The sequence below is a fragment of the Pyrus communis genome, chromosome 10 (genome assembly GCF_963583255.1).
Source record: "Pyrus communis chromosome 10, drPyrComm1.1, whole genome shotgun sequence".
NCBI classification, from domain to species: Eukaryota; Viridiplantae; Streptophyta; class Magnoliopsida; order Rosales; family Rosaceae; genus Pyrus; species Pyrus communis.
The window spans coordinates 1,148,070-1,173,807 of NC_084812.1; the positions used below are offsets into that span (position 1 = coordinate 1,148,070).

Genomic DNA, 25,738 nt, shown 5'->3' on the forward strand with positions numbered 1-25,738 from the left:
TTAAGGTTAACAATAATAATGACGATAATTACGGATTCGTTAGGGGTTGATCTACCTCATCACTTTTTGTTTGATATATTACAATGAAAGAAATTGAGATCCTATCCGGATCTCTAAGTCTAAAGCTTAAGGATTTAGAGATCTAGGCCATTGAAGAGAGAATGAAGATCTGGACCTTTGGTTTATTTGAGGTGGATCATTAGAATAGACTAAGGAATAGACTAATAAAAGCCACATAATTTAAAAAAAGTGGTTCAGATGTCCAAGTCTTTAAGCTTCGGATACAAAGATCCAAAGGGGACCTCAATTCCAATTAAAGGGATGACAACAACTTTATTTTTAAGCAGTTGGAGTGTTGCTGTGAACGAGTCTTCAGATGGCAAAAATCCAATTTCAGTGTCTCTGTGGGGTCACAAATGGGTTCCACGTAACTTAACAAAATTCCAATTGATCATCGCTGATGATCTCAACATTTTGGAATCGTATTAAAAAGACAATATTAAGTTGTGTTTATTTATATTCTTTGGATTGAATAAGCATCAGTATAGGTGTACAAAAATAATTTTCCGAGTCGAGATTTCCGTTGTTTTAAATATTGAGACGCCACCAAGACAGTTAAATATAGGGATAACTTAATATAGATCCAATTTTGTGAGTCATTAATAGAATTAGTCCACTTCATTGAAATAGGTCCAATAATTGAGATTCTACGTATGTTTATTTGTGGTTTGTACCATATTTACCCCTTAGGCTTACGAATTGTTGTACATACACAAAATTTCTTAATTATAAGATTATTTGTCGTTTAACTAATCCCTTAATTGTAGGATTAGTTATAGCCATATAATCACCTCAACCCCCAATCCGTTTCATCCCTCCTTTTTTTCCTTCTTCCAAACAATTCCCTCTATCAATCCTCCTCTTTTTTGTCTCTTCTTTTCATGGGTGATATTTTTGTTTTCTTCCCTCCAAATTCGTTCATTTAATGAAGGTATATTATATCATATTTATATTTCTATAGGTTACCAGCATTTTTCTTCCAATACAATAGGTAGTTTATTTTTGTTTTGCAGGTAGATTATATCTACTTTGTAGGTATAAAGCATTTTTCTTCCTATACAATAGGTAGGTAATTATTAAATTATATCGGTTTTGTTTTCTTCATAAATAGTAGGTAGTTACTAGATAATATTTTAGTTTGAGTATTTAAATATTCAAAATTTAAAAACTGAATAAATGATAAAAAAAATTAAAGAATTTAAATATTTTTATCTGAAAGGGAAAAATTGATATCAAAATATGTAATTGGATAACTGGACTCAGTCCCAAAAACAACCTATGTTTTTGGACCTAAATCCAAAAGCCCCTTAAATATATCACCTACATTTCTAAACCTGCATAATTTTATATGCAAAGAGTTGAATACATCGTTTTAATACATTTATTTTCTGTGTCTATTAACTCCTTTTTTTTTTCGGATTAAATAAGCATAATTATAGGTGTACAAAAATTAGGGAAAACTTGATATAAGTCCAATTTTTTTAGCCAATAGTAGGAATAGTCCAATTTATTAAAATAAGTCCAATTCCTTAAATTTAATTATTTTATTATCAATAATTATCTATTCAATGACACAATTTATTATAAAAATCAAATTTCTTCCTAATTATCTCTTTGATTATTTCTTTTTATTTTTATTTTTTGTTATTTCTTGTTCTTCCTCCTGCCCATTTACATTTATAGATTTTATTTTTAATTTTTATAATCAACCTATATCACAGGTTAATTATTTTTAATGTATCTATATGATAGATTCTTTTTTATAATCAACGTGTCAGAAATTCATGTGTCTTGCTTATAGGTATATTATGTTTTTTTCCTACCTTTTAGTTAGGTTTCATATCTCACGTACAGGTATAATATATATTCATATATTTGTTACTTGAGTTAAGCTACAACGTTTTGTAGATAATTTATGTTAGTATATTAGTTTTTTTTTTTTTTTTGTAAGATATTAATTAGATTTTTTGGAGTTGAAAAATGCATAATATTAGAAGATTTTAATTGTTTTTTAATATTTTAACAAAATATAAAATGAGTATAAAAGAAATAAAAACATGTAATTAGATAATTGGACTCGCTCCTAAAAACCATAATTGTTTTTTGACCTAGATCTAAAAGCCCCCAAAAATTATTCCCCAAGTCGAGATTTCCATTGTTTTGAATATTTAGTCAAATATATCACCTACATTTCTAAACCAGCATAATTTTATATGCAAAGAGTTGAATACGTCGACCATTATCTAGAGATGATAAATACTTAAACAGGATAAAGCTCTTTCTTTTGTTTTCTTCCAAGTTGATGTGCTTTCAAAGAAGTGAAAGCCATGAACGCAGATCTTTAAGTTGCAGCTCAAATTACAAAACCTTGCTAAGATGGAGTTATTAGGATCTAAAACCGTCCAAGGGGTACTCATCCAAGGGGAACAGGTGCCAGATAAATATATCCGTAAAGTTGAAGATGGCAAAAATCCAATTTCAGTGTCTTCGTGGGGTGACAAATGGGTTCCACGTAACTCAACAAAATTCCAAATTGATCATCATTGATGATCTCATCAATTTTGGAATCGTATTAAAAAGACAAAGACTTGTGTAACCTTTTCTCATCTTGTTTAATCTGTTTTAGTGAAAGTTAATCATCATAAAATGCCACTTTAGCTTGTATTGTTCTGAAAGGGATCAGCACTGGGAGAGAATTACCTATAACTATTACCCCCGTAACTCTATTGTGTGTTATTGACACGAGATATCACAATGACATTGAAAAGTGTAGATAAATCTTCCGCATCCCCATTTTGGGGTCTGATACCTGTATTTACAAATGCAATAGATTTTTATACACCTATTTTCTGTCTCTATTAACTTCGATTTATTTATTTTCTTCCGATTGAATGAGCACAAGCAGAGGTGTATAAAGTCATCTCCCTATACAGAACTCGAGATTTCCATTGTTTTGAATATCTAGACGCCACCAAACAGTCAAATATATCACCTACATTTCTGGAAAGGGATCCTCATTATTCCTTCCACCAAATCCATCGAGGCCATAAATTCGAGTATTTGAAATTTGATCAAACGGTTAAAGTTATTACAACTTTTAAAGTGAACTCCTGTTTGTAGCCATTTGATTAAATTTCAAAAGCCTAGCTTTGTGACCTTGGTGGATTTGGTGGAAAATATCCGAAGAGGATCCCTTTCCTACATTTCTAAACTTGCATAATTTTATAGGAAGACTAATGAAAATGATTTGAAAACTTTGAGTTTTAATAATAAAGACAAAATAAAAGGTAAAATAAATATTATCAGGTTTGACTTTTTAGTGTAAAAATACGATTTTTCGTTAAAGTGAACAGTACTGTGGATTTTTTGTTAAAATTTCCTAATTTTATATGCAAAAGTTGATACATTGACCATTACCTAGAGATGATAAATATTTAAATGGGTTAAGACTCTTTTAGCATCTTTCTTTTGTTTTCTTCCAAGTTCATGCCATAATTAAATGTTTTTTATATTTTTAAAAGTAAAGTAATCTTATTTTACGTAAAAAATATTTAATTGTGGTCACACGATCTTTAATGAACTGTCCTTGTGCCTTGATCCGAGAGGATCCAAATCCCCTTTCGAAGAAGTGAAAGCACCGAAAGCAGATCTTTAATTCGCAGCTCAAATTACAAAGGCTTGCGAAGATGGAGTTATTAGGATCGAAAACTGTCCAGGAGGTGCTCATCCAAGGGGAACAGGTGCCAGAGAAATATATCCATAAAGTTGAAGATGGTGGAGTCCCAGTCCCGGATGCTTCTGCTGCCCAATTGATGGATGTTCCAGTTATTGATCTTGCTCTCCTCGCAGCTTCTTCAATCTCTGCCGATGAACTTGAGAAGCTCAGATCGGCTCTTGCCACATGGGGTTGCTTCCAGGTCTCAACTATTCAAACAACTTGTGCTTTGAAACAATTTAAATCTCGTTTGATACCACTTCGTTTATACGATTATTGCAAATCATTTTGGTGTTTGTACCATTTGTCGTTCCTATCTCATTCGAGTTTGAGAGGGGCACTTTCTGCCTTGCAACCACTGAAGAGCTAATCTCACATAATCCTCGATCTGATAAAAAGAAAAATCATGTTATGTTTAGAGGTTGCTTTAATTAGTTTGGTGTTTCAAACAAATTCTGCATTAAAAATAATTTAAAGAGTATGTTTATTGTCAATCATGCTAATTAATTTGGTGTTCCAGGTAATAAACCACGGTATGTCGCCGGAATTCCTAGACGAGTTCCGAGAGATTACAAAGCAGTTTTTTGCACTTCCAGTGGAAGATAAGAAGAAGTACTTGAGACAAGTCAACGACATTCAAGGATATGGAAACGACATGGTTTTTTCAGAGCAACAAACACTGGATTGGAGTGATAGACTATACCTTTCTGTGTATCCACAAGACAACCGTAAGCTCAACCTGTGGCCTGAAAACCCCAAATCTTTTAGGTAATCAACTTGTCTCTGTTGTGCAGACGTGTGTTATGCAGTTGGCCAGGGCAGTGCGTCCACCACCTAAGACTCGAGTTCAAATTCCTCTCTCCGTAGATTAAAGTAGTTTAAAATACCGTCTTTGGCACAAATCATGTTAATGTTATTGAACATTATTGCAGGCAGACTTTAGACCAATATACCATGGACTTGCAAGTGGTAACAAAAACTGTCCTCAAGGCCATGGCAAGGTCATTGGATTTGGAGGACAATTGCTTTTCCGACCTGTATGGGGGAGAACAAGGGAAAATGGACATCAGATTTAACTTTTATCCTCCATGTCCAAGGCCTGATCTCGTCCTTGGTGTCAAACCACACGCAGACGGAACCCTAATCACCCTTCTCTTGCAAGACAAGGAAGTTGAAGGTCTTCAATTTCTCAAAGGTGATGAGTGGTTTCGAGCTCCCATTGTTCCTGATGCGCTTCTCATCAACGTTGGTGATCAAGTGGAGGTAAATCAAAATGTTCTCAACATTATGTATTTTGTGGCAAGAAATTTTGGGCGTAACAGTCACCATAAGACGTGGTGTTACTATTCTACGTGTGGTTACATAAGTTGTTGTTTGTGATGCCACAGATACTGAGCAATGGAATATTCAAGAGCCCTGTACACAAGGTGGTGACAAATTCCGACAAGGAGAGGATATCGGTGGCGGCCTTCTGCATACCAGAGTCGGATAAAGAGATTGAACCTTTTGAAAGGTTGGTCGACGAGTCAAGGCCAAGATTGTACAAGAAGGTGAAAAATTATGTTGGCATCTATTTCGAATACTATCAGCAAGGGAGGAGACCAATGGAAGCAGCAAAAATGTAATGTGTAAGGTTACTCCCACGAATAAAACTTATAGTTGTCAACATGTTTTGTCGAGTGCTTTTCGCAATCTCATTTTATGGCCATACACTCCTCTCATAGCATGTGGAACGATTGAATAAATGAAGAGAAGATTCAATGGCAGACATAGGCAGAGCCACTAAGGGATTAGAGTGGTTCTGAGCCCATTCTGATCATTGTTTAAGAAATTTTTAGCGACCTCAAGTTTGCAGTTATAGAACCGTGAGAAATGGGGAAGAAGATGAATTCTTCTTTTGAAGAAGTTGAGTCGAACGATGTTATGTCTCATATTTTTGTAACTGTTTTGTTTGTTTTGTCTTTATGATTCAGTGAAACTCAAGGATGGATTTTAAAATCGACTTTAATATTATTTCTAAAGCAACCTAATCAACTATCATTTGCAGTCCTTCTCTTTTCCCGCTTTTTTTATTTTTTCTGTCAAACGACTAACACCAAATTTCTTTGTATTTTCTTCATTAATTCAAAATTTTTATGGGTTACCATTCTATCTACCTCCCACTTAGTTGTATTATACACTTCTTTTGATTTTTTTTTTCTCTTAAATTTAATGGGTATTTCGGTTTTGTGAAGATTACTTCAATTGCTCTTGTTATGAGCTCGAAATTTTTTTCTCAATACATATATGAAAGATCCTCTCTTACAAAGAATTCTAGCTCCACCACTGATGGCAGAACTAAAAGAAAAAGTGCATAAGGAGAAAACGAGAGGGAAAATCACTACATCTATCCAATCGCATTTTGTCGTATGGGATTACACAAGTTATGTGCTTACCTTTCGAAACAACTATTCTTCTATGAACATGACATTAGATATCAATAATATTGATAGTGAACATGATACTAGTAAAATGTAGCAACGTGTTATTAATACATTATCAAGAAGAAGGCCGTTTTATGCTTGTATTATTAATATATGACTGTTAACATCATCAATGTATTTTCTTCTTACACTAAGGTTAATAATAATAATAATGATAATAATTAAGGATTTCGTAGGAGTTGATCTAGTTCATCATTTTTTGTTTCACATATACATGAAATTGATTGAAAAGGCAGCCATCTTGTTCTATAAAAGTGAGAGACCTTCTCTCCTTCTGTGAGAGTTTCGTCCCCCCCTTTTAGTGAGGCCTTCATCTTGTCCACCTTCTCAAGCGTCAATTCTAGCTTTGGCTGGAATCGGTTGTCACTTTTCCCTTTTTTTCTTCTATTTTCTCCTCTTTTCGCGTTCTCTGTCGTGTCCTCTTTCTTCTGTTCTTCTTCTTTTCTTTTCGCTTCTCCAGATGCTTCTCCTTTTTTTCTCGTCTGACATGTAATGTTCTTCATCTCCCGTCGGTATACCTCTCCCCATCTCTTCCTTAGTCTGATCTTCAACCATAGTTCCTTTTGAGTTCATGTGTAGAGTTGGGGTGTTTTTTCTGGCTTGGGTGTTTCCCACACCACCACGTTCTCCTTGCTGTTTACCGTTTTCGGCAATGTTGCTTGTGGGTTTCCACAAGTTTCTTACTGGTAATTGGCTAATCCTTTTTTGGTGCCAACTATGTCCTGTTAATGATTGTGATCTGGTTGCTGTTCGAGGTTGGCGGTGGTGCCTGAGGCAGCAATACTTGGTGGTGGCTGACGTTTCCAGAGGCTGGCTTGGATTTCTATCGGTGGAGGAGACTTCTGTAGAAGCTTCTCGGTTAGTTGTTGAGTGTTTTTTTTGGGCTTCACTGTTGTGAGGTCTCTTTCTGTTTTTCTGTCGGTTTCAGCCCTTTTTTGGTTGTGTATATTTGTAAGTTGGGCCTTTGGTTTGCTTGTAATTTTGAGCTTGTTGTTTAATAAAAATTGAGTGAGTTTTGATTGTAGTTTTGCTACGGTCAAACTTTTTCCAAAAAAAAAAGAAAAAAATGCAATGAAATTGAAAGGGATGATAGAAACTTTACTTCTGAGTAGTTGGAGAGTTGCTGCCCATTCAAATTGGTAAGGCAATAACTGCCAAAAGATGCGTAGGGCAACTGAGTGGGTAATAATTCCAATTGATCATCATTCATGATCTCATCAATTTTGGAAGAGAAATGCTAAGGATTGTCTGGAAGTGGAAAATTTAATAGACTATCTTTCTCCTTATGTTTTTGGCACAATATTTTATAATATTAGCATAACAATTGACGTGAAATTATGAGGTATCCGAAAGTTCATGAAAAGTCACTGACAGTTTAAGGTTAACTTTCGTGTCAATATTATAAACTTTGTACTAAAAATATAAGGTGGATAGAGGATTCAATAAAAAATCTCAGTTTGAGCATTTCCAGCAGCACTCTCTACTTTATATAAGGCATGATGCCTTCTGTTTCAAAGACGAGAGAGCAACCGATTAGGAAAAGAATCGAGAGAGGTAAGGAAGCAGCAGCCCTGATCTTTTGATCCTTCTGAGCAAATTCGATATTAGTGTTACTTTTGTGGATTTTGAAAGAGGAGATTTGGTATGTAATTTCATCTTCTTCATTCTTTGTTTGAGGGAGAGTTATTGAGTGTATGTAAGTTTTGGGTTTGAAAGTTAAACCCTATGTAATCTTCATTATTTTATTAGTATAATTTTCTCGCCATCTTTCAATATACGCGTATACCCAACCATTATAAATTGTTGTATGCTTTTAAATTATTTGTTTTATCATTTTTTTTTAATGTTAGTTTATTAATCCTTTCATATTTCGCGCTTTCGCACAACATTCATAGCATTCAAAACATATTAGAGACGATAAATATTTAAATAGGATGACTCCTTTAGCCTCTTTCTTTTGCTTTCCTTCCAAGTTGATGTGCTTTCAAAGAAGTGAAAGCAACGAACGCAGATCTTTAATTTGCAGCTCAAATTACAGAAGCTTGCCAAGATGGAGTTGTTCGGATGCAAAACTGTCCAGGAGGTGCTCATCCAAGAGGAACAGGTGCCAGAGAAATATATCCATAAAGTTGAAGATGGTGGAGTCCCAGTCCCGGATGCTTCTCCTCCCCAGTTACTGGATGTCCCAGTTATTGATCTTGCTCTCCTCTCAGCTTCTTCAATTACTGCAGATGAATTTGAGAAACTCAGATCAGCTCTTGACACATTGGGTTGCTTCCAGGTCTCAACTATTCAAACTTCTTGTACTTCGAAACAATTTAGGTCTCGTTCGATGACCGTTTTGTTTATATGATTATTGCAAATCATGCTGGTGTTTCTAAACCATGTGTCAATATCGGTCATCTCTCGTTCTAGTTTGAGAGCGACCGCTACTGAAGAGCTAATCTCACCTAATCTTCTACTTGATAAAAAGAAAAGTCATGTTGTGTTTGGAGGTTGCTTTAATTAATTTGGTGTTCCAGGTAATAAACCACGGCATGTCGCCGGAATTCTTAGACGAGATCCGAGAGATTACGAAACAGTTTTTTGCACGACCAGTTGAAGATAAGAAGAAGTACTTGAGACAAGGCAACGACATTCAAGGATATGGAAACGACGTGGTTCATACAGAGCAACAAAACTTGGATTGGACTGATAGACTATACCTTACTGTGTTTCCACAAGGCAACCGTAAGCTTAACTTTTGGCCTGAAAATCCCGAATCTTTTAGGTAATCAACTTGTCGTTGTTTTGCAGACGTGTGTTATGCCAGTCCACTGTAACGTCTTTGACACAAATCATGCTGCAGGCGGACTTTAGACCAATTTGCCATGGAGTTACATGTGATAACAAAAACTGTCCTCAAGGCCCTGACAAGGTCATTGGGTTTGGAGGACAACTGCTTTTCCGACCTGTATGGTGAAGAAGGGAACATGAATATCAGATTCAACTTTTATCCTCCATGTCCGAGGCCTGATCTCGTCCTCGGTCTCAAACCACACTCAGACTCATCCCTAATCACCCATGTCTTGCAAGACAAGGAAGTCGAAGGTCTTCAATTTCTCAAAGGCGATGAGTGGTTTCGAGCTCCCATTGTTCCTGACGCGCTTCTCATCAACGTTGGCGACCAAGTAGAGGTAAATCAAAAACGTTCTCGACACTATGAGTTGACGTGATGTTACTAAATTACACGTGGTTTACGTTAGTTGTTGATTGTGACACCGTAGATATTGAGCAACGGAGTATTCAAGAGCGTTGTACACAAGGTGGTGATACATCCAGACAAGGAGAGGATATCGGTGGTGGCACTCTGCTATCCAGAGTCGTATAAACATATTGAACCTTTTGAAAGGTTGGTGGATGAGTCGAGGCCAAGATTGTACAGAAAGATGAAAAATTATAGGGACATCATTATGGAAAACTATCAGAAAGGGAGGAGAGCAATTGAAGAAGCAAAAATATATGTGTAACGTTATGTGACGTCACACACACTCCCCCACGCATAAAACTTATAGTTGTCGAGGTGTTTCTTCTAGCGTAATAAAACTCGCAAGTTTGGCTTGAACTCTCTCGAACCAAAAACTCATAAGATGTTGTAAATTAAAGTGGCTGAAGCTTGAAGTTGAAACTTAATTACCTATTGTCTCTGCAACTCATGTTGCAAAGAAATTGTATGTAAATTATGATGATATATTGATATGCATAGCTCCTTAACTAAGTTTTATTTCAACGTTTCTACAATTTACCTTTTTTATTTTTATTTTCAAATGAGAGGATATCGGTGGTGGCCTTCTGCATACTTGAGTGGGATAAAGAGATTGAACCTTTTGAAAGGTTGGTAGACGAGTCAAGGCCAAGATTGTACAAGAAGGTGAAAAATTATGTTGGCATCTATTTCGAATACTATCAGCAAGGGAGGAGACCAATGGAAGAAGCAATTATACAATGTGTAACGTTACTCACACGTATAAAACTTATAGTTGTCGACATGTTTTGTCTAGTGCTTTTTCCAATCTCATTTTCTGGCCAGACACTCCTCTCATAGCATGTGGAAAGATTGAATAAATGAAGAGAAGATTCAATGGCAGACATAGGCAGGGCCACTGAGGGATCAAAGTAGTTCTGCGCCCATTCTAATCATTGTGCAAAAAAAATTTAGTGGCCTCAAGTTGGCAGTTGTAGAATCGTAAGAAATGAGAAAGAAGAAGAATTCCTCTTTTGAAGAAGTTTATTGAACGATGTCGTGTCTTATATTTTTCTAACAGTTTTGTTTGTCTTGTCTTTGTGATTCAGTGAAACTTAAGGATGGGTTTTAAAATCGACTTTAATGTTATTTCTAAAGCAACCTAATCAACTATTATTTGCAATCCTCCTTTTTGCCCTCCTTTTTTCTGTCAAACGATTCACACCAAATTTCTTTGTATTTTCTTCATATAATTCAAAATTTTTATGGGTCACCTTGCTATCTACCTCTGACTTAGTTGTATTATACACTTCTTTTGATTTTTTATCTTAAATTTAATGGGTATTTCAGTTTTGTGAAGATTACTTCAATTGCTCTTGTTATGAGTTCGAAATTTTTTTCTCAATACATATATGAAAGGCCTTCTCTCACAAATAATTCTAGCTCCACCAATGATGGCAGAACTAAAAGGAGAAGTGCATAAGGAAAAAACAAGAGGAAAAATCACTACATCTATCCAATCGCATTTTGTCGTATGGGATTGCACATTTTATGTGCTTACCTTTCAAAACAACTATTCTTCCTTGAACATGAGATCAGATATTGATAATATTTGACACGCCCTAACTCCGATATCCTCAAATATCAAGGTAGGCACGTACTGACCGACACCCGAGGGTGACAAAGCCATTTTTAAACATGCATACAATTAAAACAAATATGCAATTAGCACAATTATATCAAAACAAGAATGTGTTCAAAGCATACAACTATTAATAATAATGTAGAAAAATTACTAGGAAAATATACAACCCAAAGAATGGTACCTATACTGAGAAGATTCGAGAATAACTAAGCCGAAGCATCCTGACACCGGGATCATGTGCCTCGAAACTGAACCCTGAGGGGGCGCAAAACAGAAAATGTGAGTGGACCAAAGTTTATAATAATCCTAAAAGTACTAAAACCAGTCTATTTAAAAACATACTAACTCCCTGTTTTGAAAACATATATAATACCACATAATAGGTTTTATAAAAATCCTAGCATGCCATGTAAAACATTTGTACAACCTCTGTAAATCAAATCTGCAATGTACTCAACTAAGGGTATCATAGTTGCCCGAAGGCAGTACTTGTCCATCACTTGAAGGTGAAGCTGAATAACCTGTCCATCACCTCGAAGGTGAAGCTGAATAAAATAGTGTACATCCACACCGACACTAGCCGCAGCTAGTGAAGCTGTCCGACACCGCTTTCGGTAGTGAAGCTGTAGGTATAATATATATGCATCATCACTCGCTCCTTCATTATATGTGTCCTATGGCCATAGACATAATACCCGTGGTGTGCGGATGTGCTGTATGATAACCCACTAGCTAAGTACTAAAAACATGCCTCAAAATCTCGTATCAAACATCGAATCTCAAAAGCTCAAACCTTGTTTCATAAATCCATGGCAAAACACATTCATAAAATCCGTAATGTAAATCATAATCATAATCCATAACAACCATATTTCATAATTTATAAAAAGCCATGATTAAATTCATAAATTTTAGTAATATGTAAAGTAGGTAAATCAATATATTTCAATCAACCGTAAATATATAAATTTGGAAAACAATATATAAAAAATACGCAAATCATGATATAGGTAATGCATGCTAGGCCAGTATTTATAAAAATATATAAGTTTAGAAGGGGTTCACTCACCGAATTGCGAGCACAATACTTAATAGGTGCCTAATTTTCTTGTTTGTGCCTCAAAATATTTGCACCTATAAAATATGAATTTAAGCATTCCCCATCATCACCAATTTAAACTAAAATCTCACAAATGCGTTTAGAAAATTACCAAGACTTCAATTTAGGAGGATTAGGAACTAATAGTCTTGGGTTTAGGCCCAAGAGATTTGGCTTGGGTCCATAAGGGCTATTAGGCTTAGGTCCTGTTACGTTGTGGGCCAGGTCATCAAGGTTATTAGGCCTAAATCTAACAAATATAACAGGGCTAAACGGGTTCGGTTAACAAATGGGTCGGGTGGACCCGAGTTAAAACACAGGTCACCGGACCCCTCGAGGGAGAACAACGGGAATTTGATCGGAAAGTCCTCCCGATTCCGATCTAGGTACCAAACTCACTTAAAATTAAAGTTAAAGTGATAGGAAACGAGAGTATACCACTGTAAGTCGGGACCGTGGTCGGGATTGGCCGAGACTTGTCACGTATGTTGCCGGATTCCCTCGCCGGATTCTGGGATTTAGAACACAGGTTGCATGAATAAATGGCGCATGCAAAGGCTTAGTTAGGTTCCTCCAATCTCAAAGATTACAGAAATGGAGGGTTTGTGGTTCGATTTGCAAAGGAAATGAGTGAACTCAGCGAGTAGTGGGCCGGGTTTTGGCTTAAGAAAATTAAAGAAAATATTGGGCCTTAGATTAAAACACAAAGGGCTGGGCCTGACCCAGTGTAAACTAGGTTCTTTTTTGGTAACGGTTATTACAATACTGATAGTGGGATTTGGATCCTCTCCTGAGCTCAAGGAGAGGATCCTCTTGACCAAACAGCGTGAGTCGTTGGATTTTTATTCAACAGTTACAAACAAGAGGATCCCTTTAAAGTTATATTAATTATAGCTGTTGAATGAAAATTTAATAGCCCACATTGTTTGATCAGGAGGATCCTCTCATTGGGCTTAAGCCCTTGATAGTGACGTGTAGTTATTAATACATTATCAAGAAGAAGGCCATTTAATGCTTGTATTATTAATATATGATTCTTATCATCATCAATGTATTTTCTTCTTAAACTAAGGTCAATAATAATAATGATAATGGTTAAGGATTTCGAAGGCGTTGATCTAGTTCATCATATTTTTTTTTGACATATTCAATGAAATTGAAAGGGATGACAGCAACTTTACTTTTGATAGTTGGAGAGTTGCTGCCCGTTCAAATTGGTCAGGCAATAGCTGCCAGAAGATGGAAAAAATCTCCAGCCCGTGACTCAAAGTAGGGCAACCGAGTGTGCAATAATTCCAATTGATCATCATCCATGATCTCCATCAATTTTGGGAGAGAAATGCTAAGGGATTCTCTGGTGGTGGAATTTTTAATACTCTTTCTCTTTATGTTTTTGGTACAATGTTTTATAATATTGGAACAGTAATTGACGTAAAATTGTGAAGTGTCCGAAAGTCCATAAAGAATCTCACTCACAGTTTAAGATTAACTTTTGTATCAATATTATAAAATATTGTACTAAAAATATAAATAACAGAAATTCCATAAAAAAATCTCAGTTTGAGCATTTCCAGCAGCACTCTACTTGATATAAGGCATGATGCCTTTTGTTTCAAAGACGAGAGAGCAACCGATTAGGAAAAGAATCGAGGGAGATAAGGAAGCAGCAGCCCTGATCTTTTGATCCTTCTGAGCAAATTCGATATTAGTGTTACTTCAGTGGTTTTTGAAAGACGAGATTTGGTATGTAATTTCATCTTCTTCATTCTTTGTTTGAGTGAGAGTTATCGAGTGTATGTAAGTTTTGGATTTAAAAGCTAAATTCTGTATGTAATCTTCATTCTTTTATTAGTAGAATACTTTTGCTGTCTTTAGATATACGCTTACACCGAACTATTATAAATCGTTGTATGTTTTTAAATTGTTTGCTTTGTCAAATTTTTTTTAATCCTTTCGTATTTCGCGCTTTCGCACAACATTCATACCATTCAAAACATACTAGAGACGATAAATATTTAAATAGGATGACTCCTTCAACCTCTTTCTTTTGTTTTTCTTCCAAGTTGATGTGCTTTCAAAGAAGTGAAAGCAATGAACGCAGATCTTTGTTTTGCAGCTCAAATTACAGAAGCTTGCCAAGATGGAGGAGTTATTCGGATGCAAAACTGTCCAGGAGGTGCTCATCCAAGAGGAACAGGTGCCAGAGAAATATTTCCATAAAGTTGAAGATGGTGGAGTCCCAGTCCCGGATGATTCTCCTCCCCAGTTACTGGATGTTCCAGTTATTGATCTTGCTCTCCTCGCAGCTTCTTCAATTACTGCAGATGAATTTGAGAAATTCAGATCAGCTCTTGACACATTGGGTTGCTTCCAGGTCTCAACTATTCAAACTCCTTGTACTTCGAAACAATTTAGGTCTCGTTTGATAACCGTTTTGTTTATATGATTATTGCAAATCATGCTGGTGTTTCTAAACCATGTGTCAGTATCGGTCATCTCTCGTTAGAGTGTGAGAGTGACCGCTACTGAAGAGCTAATCTCACCTAATCCTCTACTTGATAAAAAGAAAAGTCATGTTGTGTCTGGAGGTTGCTTTAATTAATTTGGTGTTCCAGGTAATAAACCACGGCATTGCGCCGGAATTCTTAGACGAGGTCCGAGAGATTACGAAACAGTTTTTTGCACTACCAGTTGAAGATAAGAAGAAGTACTTGAGACAAGGCAACGACGTTCAAGGATATGGAAACGACGTGGTTTATACGGAGCAACAAAAACTGGATTGGACTGACAGACTATACCTTACTGTGTTTCCACAAGACAACCGCAAGCTCAAACGTTGGCCTGAAAATCCCGAATCTTTTAGGTAATCAACTTGTCGTTGTTCTGCAGACGTGTAATATGCCAGTCGGGTGTAGATTAAAGTAGTTTAAAATATCGTCTTTGACACAAATCATGCTGCAGGCGGACTTTGGACCAATTTGCCACGGAGTTAGATGTGGTAACAAAAACTGTCCTCAAGGCCATGACAAGGTCATTGGGCTTGGAGCACAACTGCTTTTCCGACCCGTATGGGAGCATGGATATCAGATTCAACTTTTATCCTCCATGTCCGAGGCCTGATCTCGTCATCGGTTTCAAACCACACTCAGACTCATCCCTAATCACCCATGTCTTGCAAGACAAGGAAGTAGAAGGTCTTCAATTTCTCAAAGGTGATGAGTGGTTTCGAGCTCCCATTGTTCCTGACGCGCTTCTCATCATAGTTGGCGACCAAGTAGAGGTAAATCAAAAACGTTCTCGACACTATGTGTTGACGTGGTGTTACTAAACTACGCGTGGTTTACCTAAGTTGTTGTTTGTGACACCGCAGATGTTGAGCAACGGAGTATTCAAGGGCGCTGTACACAAGGTGGTGATACATCCAGACAAGGAGAGGATATCGGTGGCGGCATTCTGCTATGCGGAGTCGTACAAAATTGAACCTTTTGAAAGGTTGGTGGATGAGTCGAGGCCAAGATTGTACAGAAAGATGGAAAATTATGGGGACATCTTTATGGAAAACTATCAGAAAGGGAGGAGAACAATTGAAGAAGCAAAAATATATGTGTGACGTTATGTGACGTAACACACGCTCCCCTGCGCGTAAAACTTATAGTTGTCGAGGTGTTTCATCTAGCGTAATAAAACCCTCAAGTTTGACTCAAACTCTCACAAACCAAAAACTCATAAGATGTTGTAAATTAGAGTGGCTGAAGCTTGAAGTTGAAACTTAATTATCTATTTTTTCTGCAACTTATGTTGCAAAGAAATTGTATGTAAATTATGACGATATATTTATATGCATAGCTCCTTAACTAAGTTTTATTTCAACGTTTCTACAATTTTACCCTTTTTATTTTTATTTTCAAAGGTCAAAATTCGTTGAATTTTTAATCAAAATAGTATCTAAAATTAACATGATTCCTCACTTTAGTCTTGAAGATTTAAAATCGATAAAAGTGGTTCACGAGATTGTTCACTGTCAATCAAAATATTTTAGTACTTCTATGAAAAATCTTCGTTAAATTAAAGAAACTATCTGTTTTAACATTGATTTCTCACGGAATGACAAAAATGATTAAAAATGAACAATCTCAAATATCACTTCTATGACTTTTAAATCTCGGTCCGATTTTCTGGCCGTGCACTCCTTGATTGAATTGATTGAATAAATGAAACGAAAATCCAATGACATAACTAAAAAGAAGAGTGCATAACGAGAAAACGAGAGGCTGAATGTTGCTGCCAAAGATTAGGGTAAAGGAAAATCCACAATCAAATTCCAAATAAATATCATTAGATATATCTATAAAGATGAGATTCGCTGATTTGGACATCGATATTAGTCACCAGTTAACATCTGTGACAGAAGATCCACGAGAAAATAATCAACCATCACCAATATCAACCTTATGAATTAAACACTTATCCCAAATGCAGGACTGCCCCAAAAACTCAGGCTCGCTACGATCTCCATCTGAGAGTTCGTCCCCGTCCTCGTCCTCGGTGAGCTCCGAGCACGTAGAGAGCTGCCTGGTTTGTTTTAACCAAAGGCCGAAGCAGCTCCATAACATTTGTTTTCCGGCAAACAATCCACACCGTGATTTTCCATACTTTTCCCTTCTTTGTTTTTCCATCTTTCGTCTCACGCAACAAAATTTCATCAATTACGCAGGACCCGGTTTCTCACTTGCCTTGTAAAATAGCATTTTCTGTACATAAAACATCATGTAGCCCTGTGCTGCCCTCACAATGTTCTCATTAACTAGTGTGATCCAAGCATCGTCGCACTTGTACCATTGATTACTCAATCGCAAGTAAGTCACGTAATGGCCTGCATCGAGCTTGCCTGTGTGAGTGACGACAGCAAACAACTCAAAATCTGAACACAAGTCATTTGATGCATCTGGCTCGTCCCCATCAAAGGGCAAAATCCTATTTCCAAATCGGCTCCTCAAGATGGAAGATGAGAGATAAGGAGCCATGTCGAGTGAAAACGGGAACTGCAAATAACGGTCAACCTTCCTTGACATTTTCCTCACCGAAGAATGTTCAAATCGCTTGATATGGAAGCACGAAACCAAAGGAAGCTTTCTTATGGACATTTGCTTGAGAGACTCCTGCCTCACCTGACACTGCTGGCAAAAAAATTTCTGGTCAGAGCCCAATCTCTCAGGTCTCGTAAAACGGTCCAAGCATCCCATGAGGGTGGATACTCCACAGTTTTGGCTGGAATTCATGCAATCTGCCTCGCCATTGCAAGAATGACTTGACTTCGTGGACCCAGTCTTTGCAGAACCTCCTTGGTTAGGTTCCAAATCCAGTGAGATGTCCACACATGGGTCATATGTTGTAGACGTAAAACCACAGGCCATACACATGACATCAGATCGCAAGATACCAGAAAAAACTCTATGAGCAACACAACAATCTCCATTGCCTGCACTACAAAAGAAATGAAAACTTATCAGAATGACATCCCTTTCAATAAGTACATGCAAAATAGAGGTGAAGATCCACGTCAAGACGCATATCAAAAAAATTTCAATGTCTGGATACACTAGAAAGAATGCCTTGGAATCCATCTCTATCTGACAAACATTAACACAACTACAGTGAAAGCTTTACTGATAATGCGTACAGCCTCTACATCCTATACGTCCCAGATCAGTCAGCTATCCTAAATGTCCCAGGTCAGTCAACAAAATTTGGAAAATGCACCTCCTTGGAACCCCTTACTTCCTAAGTAGTGATAATGAAAAACTATATTAACAAGCAACATGAGGTCATAACAAGCAATTAGTGGCAACAGACAAGAGGGAAGTTGGACAGCAAGAGAAAATGCCCAGTATCCAAGACGATAAGAAAACGTAGTTAAGTCAGACAATAACCTATGCCAAGAAGTAGGTAGAAATCAACAAGATGGCTGATGATGCAAGAAAAAATTGAATTGGAGCTCCCACAAGAACTGATGAGAAAACTTTTTCTGGCTGCCAACCTAAAAGAATCTTCCGATTTTCTGGGTTTGGGATCCTTGTTATAATTAGACCCTAAACATGGCAAAAAGGTTGAGTTAATTGAGGATTATGAAATACGAGAACTCCCAAGCTAGATAAACCCAAGACAGCCAAATGAAAGTTGACTTACTGGGTGAAGCGGATAACGCCATCAGGCCAGCAGGTAGAGGTTGAAAATTAGCCCTAAATCTTTGAGCACTTGTCAACTCCTAGGGCAACAAGCAAGATACCTAAACCCACACCCTGCATTTACATGTTAAAGTCACCTTACTTTAAAGAAAACTATAAAAAAATACAGATGATGGGGAAGTCAACTGCTCCTTAGGAACTCTTAAGTGAGTTGTCTTGCAATATTGCCACAGCACCTAATTTTTCACTCCATCTTGTAAAAGTCCATGATCAACTGATTTTCTGATGTAAGGGTAAAGTATTACGGGAAGCTCTCTTAAGCCATCAACGGGTTCACACCTCTAGTTTACCGCTATGCGGCCACTTGTAAATTAAAGACGCGATATTAATATTAAATTCTAAGCTGGCTAACGGAAAGCGATTACGATTTATGAAATGTACTAACCCAAAGCGAACAACTCCCTAGCTAGTAAAACTAGATAATTCAATAAAATCTTTTTTTTTTTCAAATCACCAATTTATATTACTCTATGCTCTATGACTGAGACTGGATTTTATCTACAAATTTCAATATTAGATGAACTTCAAAAGCTCTCAGAAACTAATCAACTTGTACAAAATCGAACGCGGTTTCAACTATAGGAGCTTCCAGAAAGAAATTAAAGACACAGGGGCCTACTGATTCAAATTCCATACATGCATTCAGAAACAATACACATTCAAATTTGGTTCTTTAGTTGTATGTTATGATATCCCCATGAATTTCAAGTAACATGCACATAAAACACAACATGAAGATTAACAGATACAAGTTTCGGATTAAGAAAGAATTAACCTTGGCTCTCGGGTTTCCGCTGATCCTTATCCACCTTCTCATGAATCCCATCAAGCATAGAAATGAAGAACTCATGCGCGTCCTGCTGCTCATAACTCGCCAAATTCGCAGCGTACTGCCACCAACTACGGCATTACCACAACAACAAATCAGCAAAAACCCGAAAAATCAAACAATATTTTCGCCATCGCTGCATCCCTGACCACCTACATTGTGATTAAAATGCGATTTGTACAGATTACAAACCTGTACAAGAACTTTGCGGGGCTATAAGGCGTCCGATCCCCTGAAAAAACCGCCGAAAACGTGGCGTCCATGTCGCAGGCCAAGCACACGCGCGCAGCACCTTTGTTCCCGCCACTTTCAATATTATTGGCGGTGGCTTTCTTCCCCGCGTTCTCGGCATTGCTCTTCTTCTGGCAGAAGTAGCGGTTGTGCCGATCGCTGAGGAAGTAGTTCCGCAGCGGCGGCGTGTGGAGCAATGCCTGCAGAACCGAGTTCATAAAGCACGTGTTTCCCAGATTGTTGAGCCCGCGCAATCCCCAAGGCAAAGCTGAAACGTCGCCGTTTAGAGGACTGGAATTCCTTCCCACCAAGTATTGCTCTCTCAGATCAGGCATCCACGGCTTGTAATCGATACGGCGTCGCTTCCGGAGATTCTCCGGCGCGTACTTCTGGACAGCTGACGCGGCGGAGGATGCTAGCGTCGAAGCGGCGGTCTGAGCCAAGACCACTGCAGCGTCGAAGTCGCGATCGTAGACTTGGTCCCTACACGCGCAGCAGAAGAGCTCGGCTCGGTCCACGTCGACGGCGATCTCGTGACCGGGACGCATCCAGAAGGCGTGAGCCGCCGCGTGGGATGGTCCGGATGGCACGTGACAGTGGACGGCAGCGCACGTGATGCACGCATAGAGTCTGGGACGCGCGGACTCCCCGCACGCGCCACAGCGCGGGACTTCCTTGGGATCGCGGCGGATGGAGGCGCAGCCACCGGGCGGTTTGACCCGGAGACAGTCCTGTAAGGCGCGGAAGGGCTTGGAGCCGTTGTTGGAGAGGAACTCGATTAGGTGGGGACAGGGATGGGGCAAAATCTGGCCGTTGATCTGTTGGCGGGGATGAGTGATCTTGGTCATCGACGACATGGACGGTGATGATGGTGGCGGTGGCGGGGATTGGGGTGAAAATGGTGGAAACCCTGCGCTTAAAGGACCCAAGGTTCATGGGTAGGGGGAGAGATCAACGGCCGAGATTAAAGGGAATAGGAGTGAGAAACCATGGAGTGTGATGAGTACCGTGGTGGCAGTTCAGCTTCGTAAGGGTTAAGAATTGGTCTTAAAAAATCAGTAACTTCAAGTTCGAATCATTGAATCATTGAATCATTTCATGTGACAATGAACATCAAGTTAGAGTGCATTTTCGATAATCATCTTAAATTGTTGGTTTATGCTCACCGTCACATCGACACCGTTTTTGAGAAGAAAAAAAAAATATCAACATTATTCTAAAAGTTCTCATCTAGGGTCTTCTAAGCCTCGCTTAGGCACTGGATAGCTAACCATCGTCCTGATTAGCCTCTCAACATTTGGAAAATAAGAAATGCGCCTAAACTTGTACTAGACGGCTGGTCACCGCCCAAATCATTTTGTTGGCTCACAGCCATGGGATTGGACTGTAAAGTTGTAAACCAATGGATTGCTTTGGAGTTCGCCCATTAGTTCATGTTTCTATTTGCCTATACAAATTTAATCCCAAATCATTACTACAAATCATGTTGTTTTCCTTTTCTAGCAAACAATTGAATCTATCTATCCCTAGAGAGTAATTATAACCCTTGAGAAGAATCCTTGTGTCAACATGGAGGACCACGTTATCACTACTCCGTCTATGAAAGTACAAATGACATGGTCCTCCGGGTACCGTATCATTTCCTGCGGGCGAAGCGGGTCGATGACCGGGATGCTAGAGAGAACATATTTTGGTCAAAATACAAACAAATGACGAGCATGAACGTCACATAGGCGTATTCTGTGGTGCATTTTTCGTAACTTGGTTTGAAAGATGGATAGAGTAGTAGTCAGATAACTCATCGTAGATGGAATAGTCGGTTTTTTTATTCAAATACAGGACTCTGTAGGAAAAGAAAGAGAAAGAATAAACCGTAGGTTGCGGAAAGAGGTATCTCTGATTTGCAAGGTAATCTGGTGGCTCAACAACAGCGGCTATTCAATTCAGGCTGATGGAACAATGATGTTCATAAATTTCCTTTTAGCAAACGCCAACCACCACTTATTGGGAGTCCCGTTCGGTCTATAAGCAACGCTCAATAATCTACCGCTTGCTTCCTCCCGTATCTGCTTCAAATAATTCCTCAGCAATTCTGCAGTCATTCAATACTTTGAAAAATAAGAGAGTGTATATATGCATAAGAGTGAAACTGAAGATCAAAAGATGAAAAACATACGTTAGTAACTAACAATTCAAGTTCAGTTTGCAGCAAAACATTTGAAATTCTAACGAAAACAATCCCTGTGGAGGGTCTGTTTCTTGATTTACAGGGAATTGATAGTCTAGGAACAAGTCCGACGATTCAAGACCATCTATGAAAGAAATAAAGGCATACTCCGTAACCTGGGAAGCATGCCGAGAAATATAAAGGCACGTCAAGGTCATATACTCAGAAAGTCAAAAATCAACCATAACTGAAAACAAACAAGGCAAGTCAAGCATGCAAACAAAGGTAGGGCTCCTTGCGTTGTGAGAGTTCACGAGAACTAGAGTGATAGCGTTTGTTCGAAATGCTAACTGCTGGAATATTTCAAATCATCTCGACTTATATTTTTCATCAATATCCATTAAGTTGGAACTTACAGAGAAGACATCAAGAGTACCTTGATCAAAAACCAAATCGTAGTTCCATTAATCCAGGGTTTGAGATTGAGAAACTAGAGTAGCTTATAATTTTAATCGGCTTTTTGAATAAACGTCTATTTTGGTAACAAAACCCTTAGATAATTAAGCCAAAGTTCAATTAACATATGAGTAAATAATATGAATCGGCTTTGCTGGCAACTAAATGTAAGAACAGATGAGAAAGAGCTTCACCTGCTTCCTGCTGGGACTGAGGAAGAGGGAAAAGTCCCGGGAAAGGGAAACTCGGCTCTCCAGGAACAGGAACTTTTTCTAGTCCCAAATTAATAATGGCCTTGGTTCCTTCAGCCAAAGTTCTGCAACCCTCAAGCCGCTTCAAAGCCACATTGATATAAAATGTCAAATAAATGAGGAGCTTATCGGCCGAGCTCTTAACATCAAAGTTCCTAAAGAAAACATTAGCGCGAAAGAATGAAATCGCTTCATCAACAATATCTGTTCTATCTGCGTACAAAAAGATTTCTCGTATCAACAACAAAAAATACGACCAAATCAAACAATTTCATCAGCTAATAATATGAATGTGTTTGTACACATATCAGACCTTGCTCTGAAACCGGGGCAGGTCCCTTTATGTGGCTTTTCAACGGCAACAGAGGGCACCCACAAGCTTTAGTAATACCTTCATCGTTGACGAAACTAGAGTGATAAACCTGTCACCATAGTTGTTGTCAAGTGTTGTTTTAACCAAATCTTTCACTAACAATTATTTCTCTCCTCAGTGTATCAAAGAAACATGTATCAAAACCGAAAAATTGACGATCAACAGACAATGTTCCTCCGATAAACCGAAAATTTGACGATTACCAGCTAATGTTCCTCAACAATCTATCAAAATGATGAGCATAAAATTGAAAATTAGGAAAAAATATTGAGGCTTTACCATCTTTCCGGGTCAAACGACGACGTATCACCACGGCTTTGATTCCAAACAACCAATTGGGTCCCTGAAAATGTTCAGCGATGACGACATCACACAATAATTCAGGTGAAAAAAATGATGAAAATTAAAAATTAAAAAACAGAAAAATAACAAGAAGTTTATGACCGCATTTGATAGAGAACATAAATTGTAATTGTCATTACTCAATCATTGAAAAGGAATTCGGTTTCGTTATTTTCTCTTACTCTCTAGATTTTCTCAGCTACCAAACACCATTCGCTCTCTAGATTTTATCAATTACCAGGAAAACAGAAAGAAAAATTAATATTAAAGGGGTAAATATTGGGCAGAGATTTCAGTACCTGATCGAATAATATCTCCAATGGGGGTTTGGAAATGGTGAAGCCTTCAGAGAAGGAGGAGGGAGAGTTCTCGAAGAATTGGCATTTGGTGGGAGGAAGGAAGTAGGGAGTTGGATCCTGTAAGGTGATACTTCGCTTTCGAGAGTACGCTTCAACTCGCCATCTTAACCGTCAATCACATATCCGCGCCACCGGGGGCTTTTCTTTATTCAATCACAAACATGAGGCCCATTTGTTCACTTCTAACATATATTGGGTTGAACAACTAAAAAAGGCCCAAATACGTAGATTGTGGTTGGGACATGGATGTGTTTTCTTGGAGAAGGATCAGGATCCTCTCCTAAGCAAAGGGTGAGGATCCTTCTGATCAAGCTCATCGAGTCATTGAAATTTTATCCAACAGCTACAAACAGGGGATCCCTCTAAAAATTATAATAATTGTAGATGTTGGATAAAATTTCAACAGCCCGATGGGCTTGGTTAGGAGGATCATCACCCTTTGCTCAGGAGAGGATCCTAATTCCTTGGAGAATCCTTGTAATTTTGCACGACCAGTTAATTCGCTACACGATACGAAAATATTAGGTTTCGAATCAACTCGTTAACGATCATATCGTTATCAGGTCACTTGTTAAAAGTTTTTTAACGAATTGGATGTTATTGGGTCATTCGTTAAAAACTCGATGAGATATCGTTTGCCATATCCATGCATTAGAATGGAAATTTCTTGTATAACCGTTAACTCCACATAAAATAACACGACTCATTAATGAATCAGATCACCTGTTATGAACACATTAAGATAATAAGTTTGACACGACACAACTCATTAGGATAATAGATACAACACAAAAACAACGCAAACACGAAAATACTTCTTACAAAATTAGTTAAGAAAGATGTCATTGTGGGAATCGAATCCCCTCTAGATCCTTGTAAACTGAGCCTCCTGACCAAGGGATCCAGACCGTTGAAATTTGATCCAACGGTTATAATTATTATAACTTTTAGAAGGACCCCTTGTTTGTAGCCGTTGAATCAAATTTTAACAATCCGGATCCCTTAGTCAAGAGGCTCAATTTACAAGAATTCGGAGGGGATCCTGTTCCGTCATTGTGAATATGTGATATCATTATCTGTTTTTTGTGTCCTTGTTTGCCTCAAATATTTCTATGTTGCCCTTGTTTTAAGTTTTTTTTAATAAATATTTTATTTTTATGGATCGGTCCCTTATTTTAATGTTGTGATGTCCCTTGAAGACTTTTTGTCCTCCAAAATTATGTACAATAAAATTAAATTTAAAATGGTGATTAGGTGTCCACTACCAATCTTAGTCAAAACTATGCTTAAAAAAACAAAATTAATCCAACATTTGTCTCCTTTTTCGGTGAATGACATTTTCCCCCCAACTGTCAACAACCAAACCTGTCAAAAAGAGACAAGATAGCTGAGATGGAAGATCAAGTGTTCGAGTTGGAGGAGGACCTAAGCCAGCCTAGACTTTTTGGGGTCATTTTTTATTACTCCTAAAGTGGGAGAAATTATTTAGTGTGCAAGAAAGACGATTAGATATATTAAGTACCATAATACAAGTGATTGAAGATTTAGAAAGAAAAAATAAATCCAACCTCTTATGTTATGATATTTGGTGTACTGAATCATGTTTTCCGGCACACTAACAAATTTCTCCTAAAGTGGAAGGGAGCTCCCCACCTAATTGATTACCATTTAGATTAGTTTGGAACAGGGGCAGAGACTCCATATGTCATTATACAAGGGACACTTTCCTCTATGATGTATGGGCATGTGTTCATAACAGATTAAAAGATCTCTCATAAAATATAAATTTCAAAATTTAGACTAGTTTAACGATAAACAATACGGTATGAGCATCTTCACATTTTAGAAGAAAAATTTCAATGTACTCGAAACACGGTGTTACACCACATGTTATTATATAAGTAGAAAAAATATCTCTAAAGGGTGAGGAAAAGTATTTCCCATTTTTTTAATGACTATAAAACCCAAACCAATGAGCTGCCTGATTTAGGAATGAGACCCACATGGCTTTGAGCCTTTCATTTCTTAGGAATGGGATCCTCTCCAGGTTCATTCATTTTAATCTACCAAATCAAGGGATTTGTACTGTTGAAAATTGATCAAACGACTGAAGTTATTATAACTTTTAAAGTGGGCCCATGTTTATAGCCGTTTGATCAAATTTCAACAACACAAATCTCTTGATTTGGTGAATTAGGAGAAAGGGATCCATTTCCCATTTCTTAAACCACGTGAAGGGATCCAGAGAGGATCCCCTTCC

At 37.8% G+C, this 25,738-nt stretch overlaps 5 protein-coding genes across 11 annotated transcripts; 3 read left to right on the plus strand and 2 right to left on the minus strand.

Moving 5' to 3' along the window:
• The first annotated feature begins 3,663 nt into the window (after positions 1-3,663).
• On the plus strand, positions 3,664-5,815 carry LOC137747453 (protein LATERAL BRANCHING OXIDOREDUCTASE 1-like). Its single transcript, XM_068487563.1, has 4 exons — positions 3,664-3,977; positions 4,296-4,543; positions 4,708-5,038; positions 5,164-5,815. The coding sequence occupies exons 1-4, from the start codon at positions 3,747-3,749 to the stop codon at positions 5,398-5,400; spliced, it is 1,047 nt and encodes a 348-aa protein (XP_068343664.1). The 5' UTR covers positions 3,664-3,746; the 3' UTR covers positions 5,401-5,815.
• A 1,841-nt stretch (positions 5,816-7,656) lies between these two features.
• On the plus strand, positions 7,657-10,027 carry LOC137747454 (protein LATERAL BRANCHING OXIDOREDUCTASE 1-like). Of its 6 annotated transcripts, none has more exons than XM_068487566.1 (5): positions 7,657-7,812; positions 8,297-8,539; positions 8,781-9,028; positions 9,107-9,434; positions 9,525-10,027. In XM_068487566.1, exons 2-5 carry the CDS (start codon positions 8,309-8,311, stop codon positions 9,765-9,767), a joined length of 1,050 nt encoding a protein of 349 aa, XP_068343667.1. In that variant the 5' UTR covers positions 7,657-7,812; positions 8,297-8,308; the 3' UTR covers positions 9,768-10,027. The 6 variants fall into 6 exon arrangements, with proteins under 6 accessions (XP_068343667.1, XP_068343668.1, XP_068343670.1 ...); XM_068487567.1 differs by having other exon boundaries at positions 7,673-7,812; positions 8,285-8,539; XM_068487569.1 differs by having other exon boundaries at positions 7,708-7,812; positions 8,270-8,539.
• Positions 10,028-13,764: 3,737 nt separating this feature from the next.
• Positions 13,765-16,095, plus strand: LOC137748348 (protein LATERAL BRANCHING OXIDOREDUCTASE 1-like). Of its 2 annotated transcripts, none has more exons than XM_068488493.1 (5): positions 13,765-14,022; positions 14,342-14,599; positions 14,841-15,088; positions 15,187-15,505; positions 15,596-16,095. In XM_068488493.1, exons 2-5 carry the CDS (start codon positions 14,366-14,368, stop codon positions 15,833-15,835), a joined length of 1,041 nt encoding a protein of 346 aa, XP_068344594.1. In that variant the 5' UTR covers positions 13,765-14,022; positions 14,342-14,365; the 3' UTR covers positions 15,836-16,095. The 2 variants fall into 2 exon arrangements, with proteins under 2 accessions (XP_068344594.1, XP_068344593.1); XM_068488492.1 differs by having other exon boundaries at positions 13,766-13,968.
• Positions 16,096-16,437: 342 nt separating this feature from the next.
• LOC137748172 (ubiquitin C-terminal hydrolase 22-like) lies at positions 16,438-20,613 on the minus strand. The gene is made up of 3 exons (XM_068488278.1): positions 19,492-20,613; positions 19,246-19,370; positions 16,438-17,704 (listed from the first exon to the last, which is right to left on the minus strand). Exons 1-3 carry the CDS (start codon positions 20,385-20,387, stop codon positions 16,932-16,934), a joined length of 1,794 nt encoding a protein of 597 aa, XP_068344379.1. The 5' UTR covers positions 20,388-20,613; the 3' UTR covers positions 16,438-16,931.
• A 476-nt stretch (positions 20,614-21,089) lies between these two features.
• LOC137748173 (actin-related protein 2/3 complex subunit 3) lies at positions 21,090-23,508 on the minus strand. Its single transcript, XM_068488279.1, has 5 exons — positions 23,419-23,508; positions 23,057-23,120; positions 22,718-22,826; positions 22,348-22,617; positions 21,090-21,622 (listed from the first exon to the last, which is right to left on the minus strand). The coding sequence occupies exons 2-5, from the start codon at positions 23,057-23,059 to the stop codon at positions 21,474-21,476; spliced, it is 531 nt and encodes a 176-aa protein (XP_068344380.1). The 5' UTR covers positions 23,060-23,120; positions 23,419-23,508; the 3' UTR covers positions 21,090-21,473.
• Positions 23,509-25,738: the final 2,230 nt, after the last annotated feature.

Bases quoted from the DNA above. Each gene is read 5' to 3' on its own strand.
- LOC137747453 (XM_068487563.1), top strand. From the start codon at position 3,747: ATGGAGTTATTAGGATCGAAAACTGTCCAGGAGGTGCTCATCCAAGGG. The intron at 3,978-4,295 runs GTCTCAACTATT...TTGGTGTTCCAG, and splicing joins CCACATGGGGTTGCTTCCAG to GTAATAAACCACGGTATGTC. The intron at 4,544-4,707 runs GTAATCAACTTG...ACATTATTGCAG, and splicing joins GAAAACCCCAAATCTTTTAG to GCAGACTTTAGACCAATATA.
- LOC137747454 (XM_068487566.1), top strand. From the start codon at position 8,309: ATGGAGTTGTTCGGATGCAAAACTGTCCAGGAGGTGCTCATCCAAGAG. The intron at 8,540-8,780 runs GTCTCAACTATT...TTGGTGTTCCAG, and splicing joins ACACATTGGGTTGCTTCCAG to GTAATAAACCACGGCATGTC. The intron at 9,435-9,524 runs GTAAATCAAAAA...GTGACACCGTAG, and splicing joins ACGTTGGCGACCAAGTAGAG to ATATTGAGCAACGGAGTATT.
- LOC137748348 (XM_068488493.1), top strand. From the start codon at position 14,366: ATGGAGGAGTTATTCGGATGCAAAACTGTCCAGGAGGTGCTCATCCAA. The intron at 14,600-14,840 runs GTCTCAACTATT...TTGGTGTTCCAG, and splicing joins ACACATTGGGTTGCTTCCAG to GTAATAAACCACGGCATTGC. The intron at 15,089-15,186 runs GTAATCAACTTG...ATCATGCTGCAG, and splicing joins GAAAATCCCGAATCTTTTAG to GCGGACTTTGGACCAATTTG.
- LOC137748172 (XM_068488278.1), bottom strand. From the start codon at position 20,387: ATGTCGTCGATGACCAAGATCACTCATCCCCGCCAACAGATCAACGGC. The intron at 19,371-19,491 runs GTTTGTAATCTG...GTAATGCCGTAG, and splicing joins CCCGCAAAGTTCTTGTACAG to TTGGTGGCAGTACGCTGCGA. The intron at 17,705-19,245 runs GTTAATTCTTTC...TTTGTAGTGCAG, and splicing joins GCGGAAACCCGAGAGCCAAG to GCAATGGAGATTGTTGTGTT.
- LOC137748173 (XM_068488279.1), bottom strand. The intron at 22,618-22,717 runs GTCTGATATGTG...TTTTGTACGCAG, and splicing joins TGCCCCGGTTTCAGAGCAAG to ATAGAACAGATATTGTTGAT. The intron at 21,623-22,347 runs GTGAAGCTCTTT...GAATGACTGCAG, and splicing joins TCAGTCCCAGCAGGAAGCAG to AATTGCTGAGGAATTATTTG.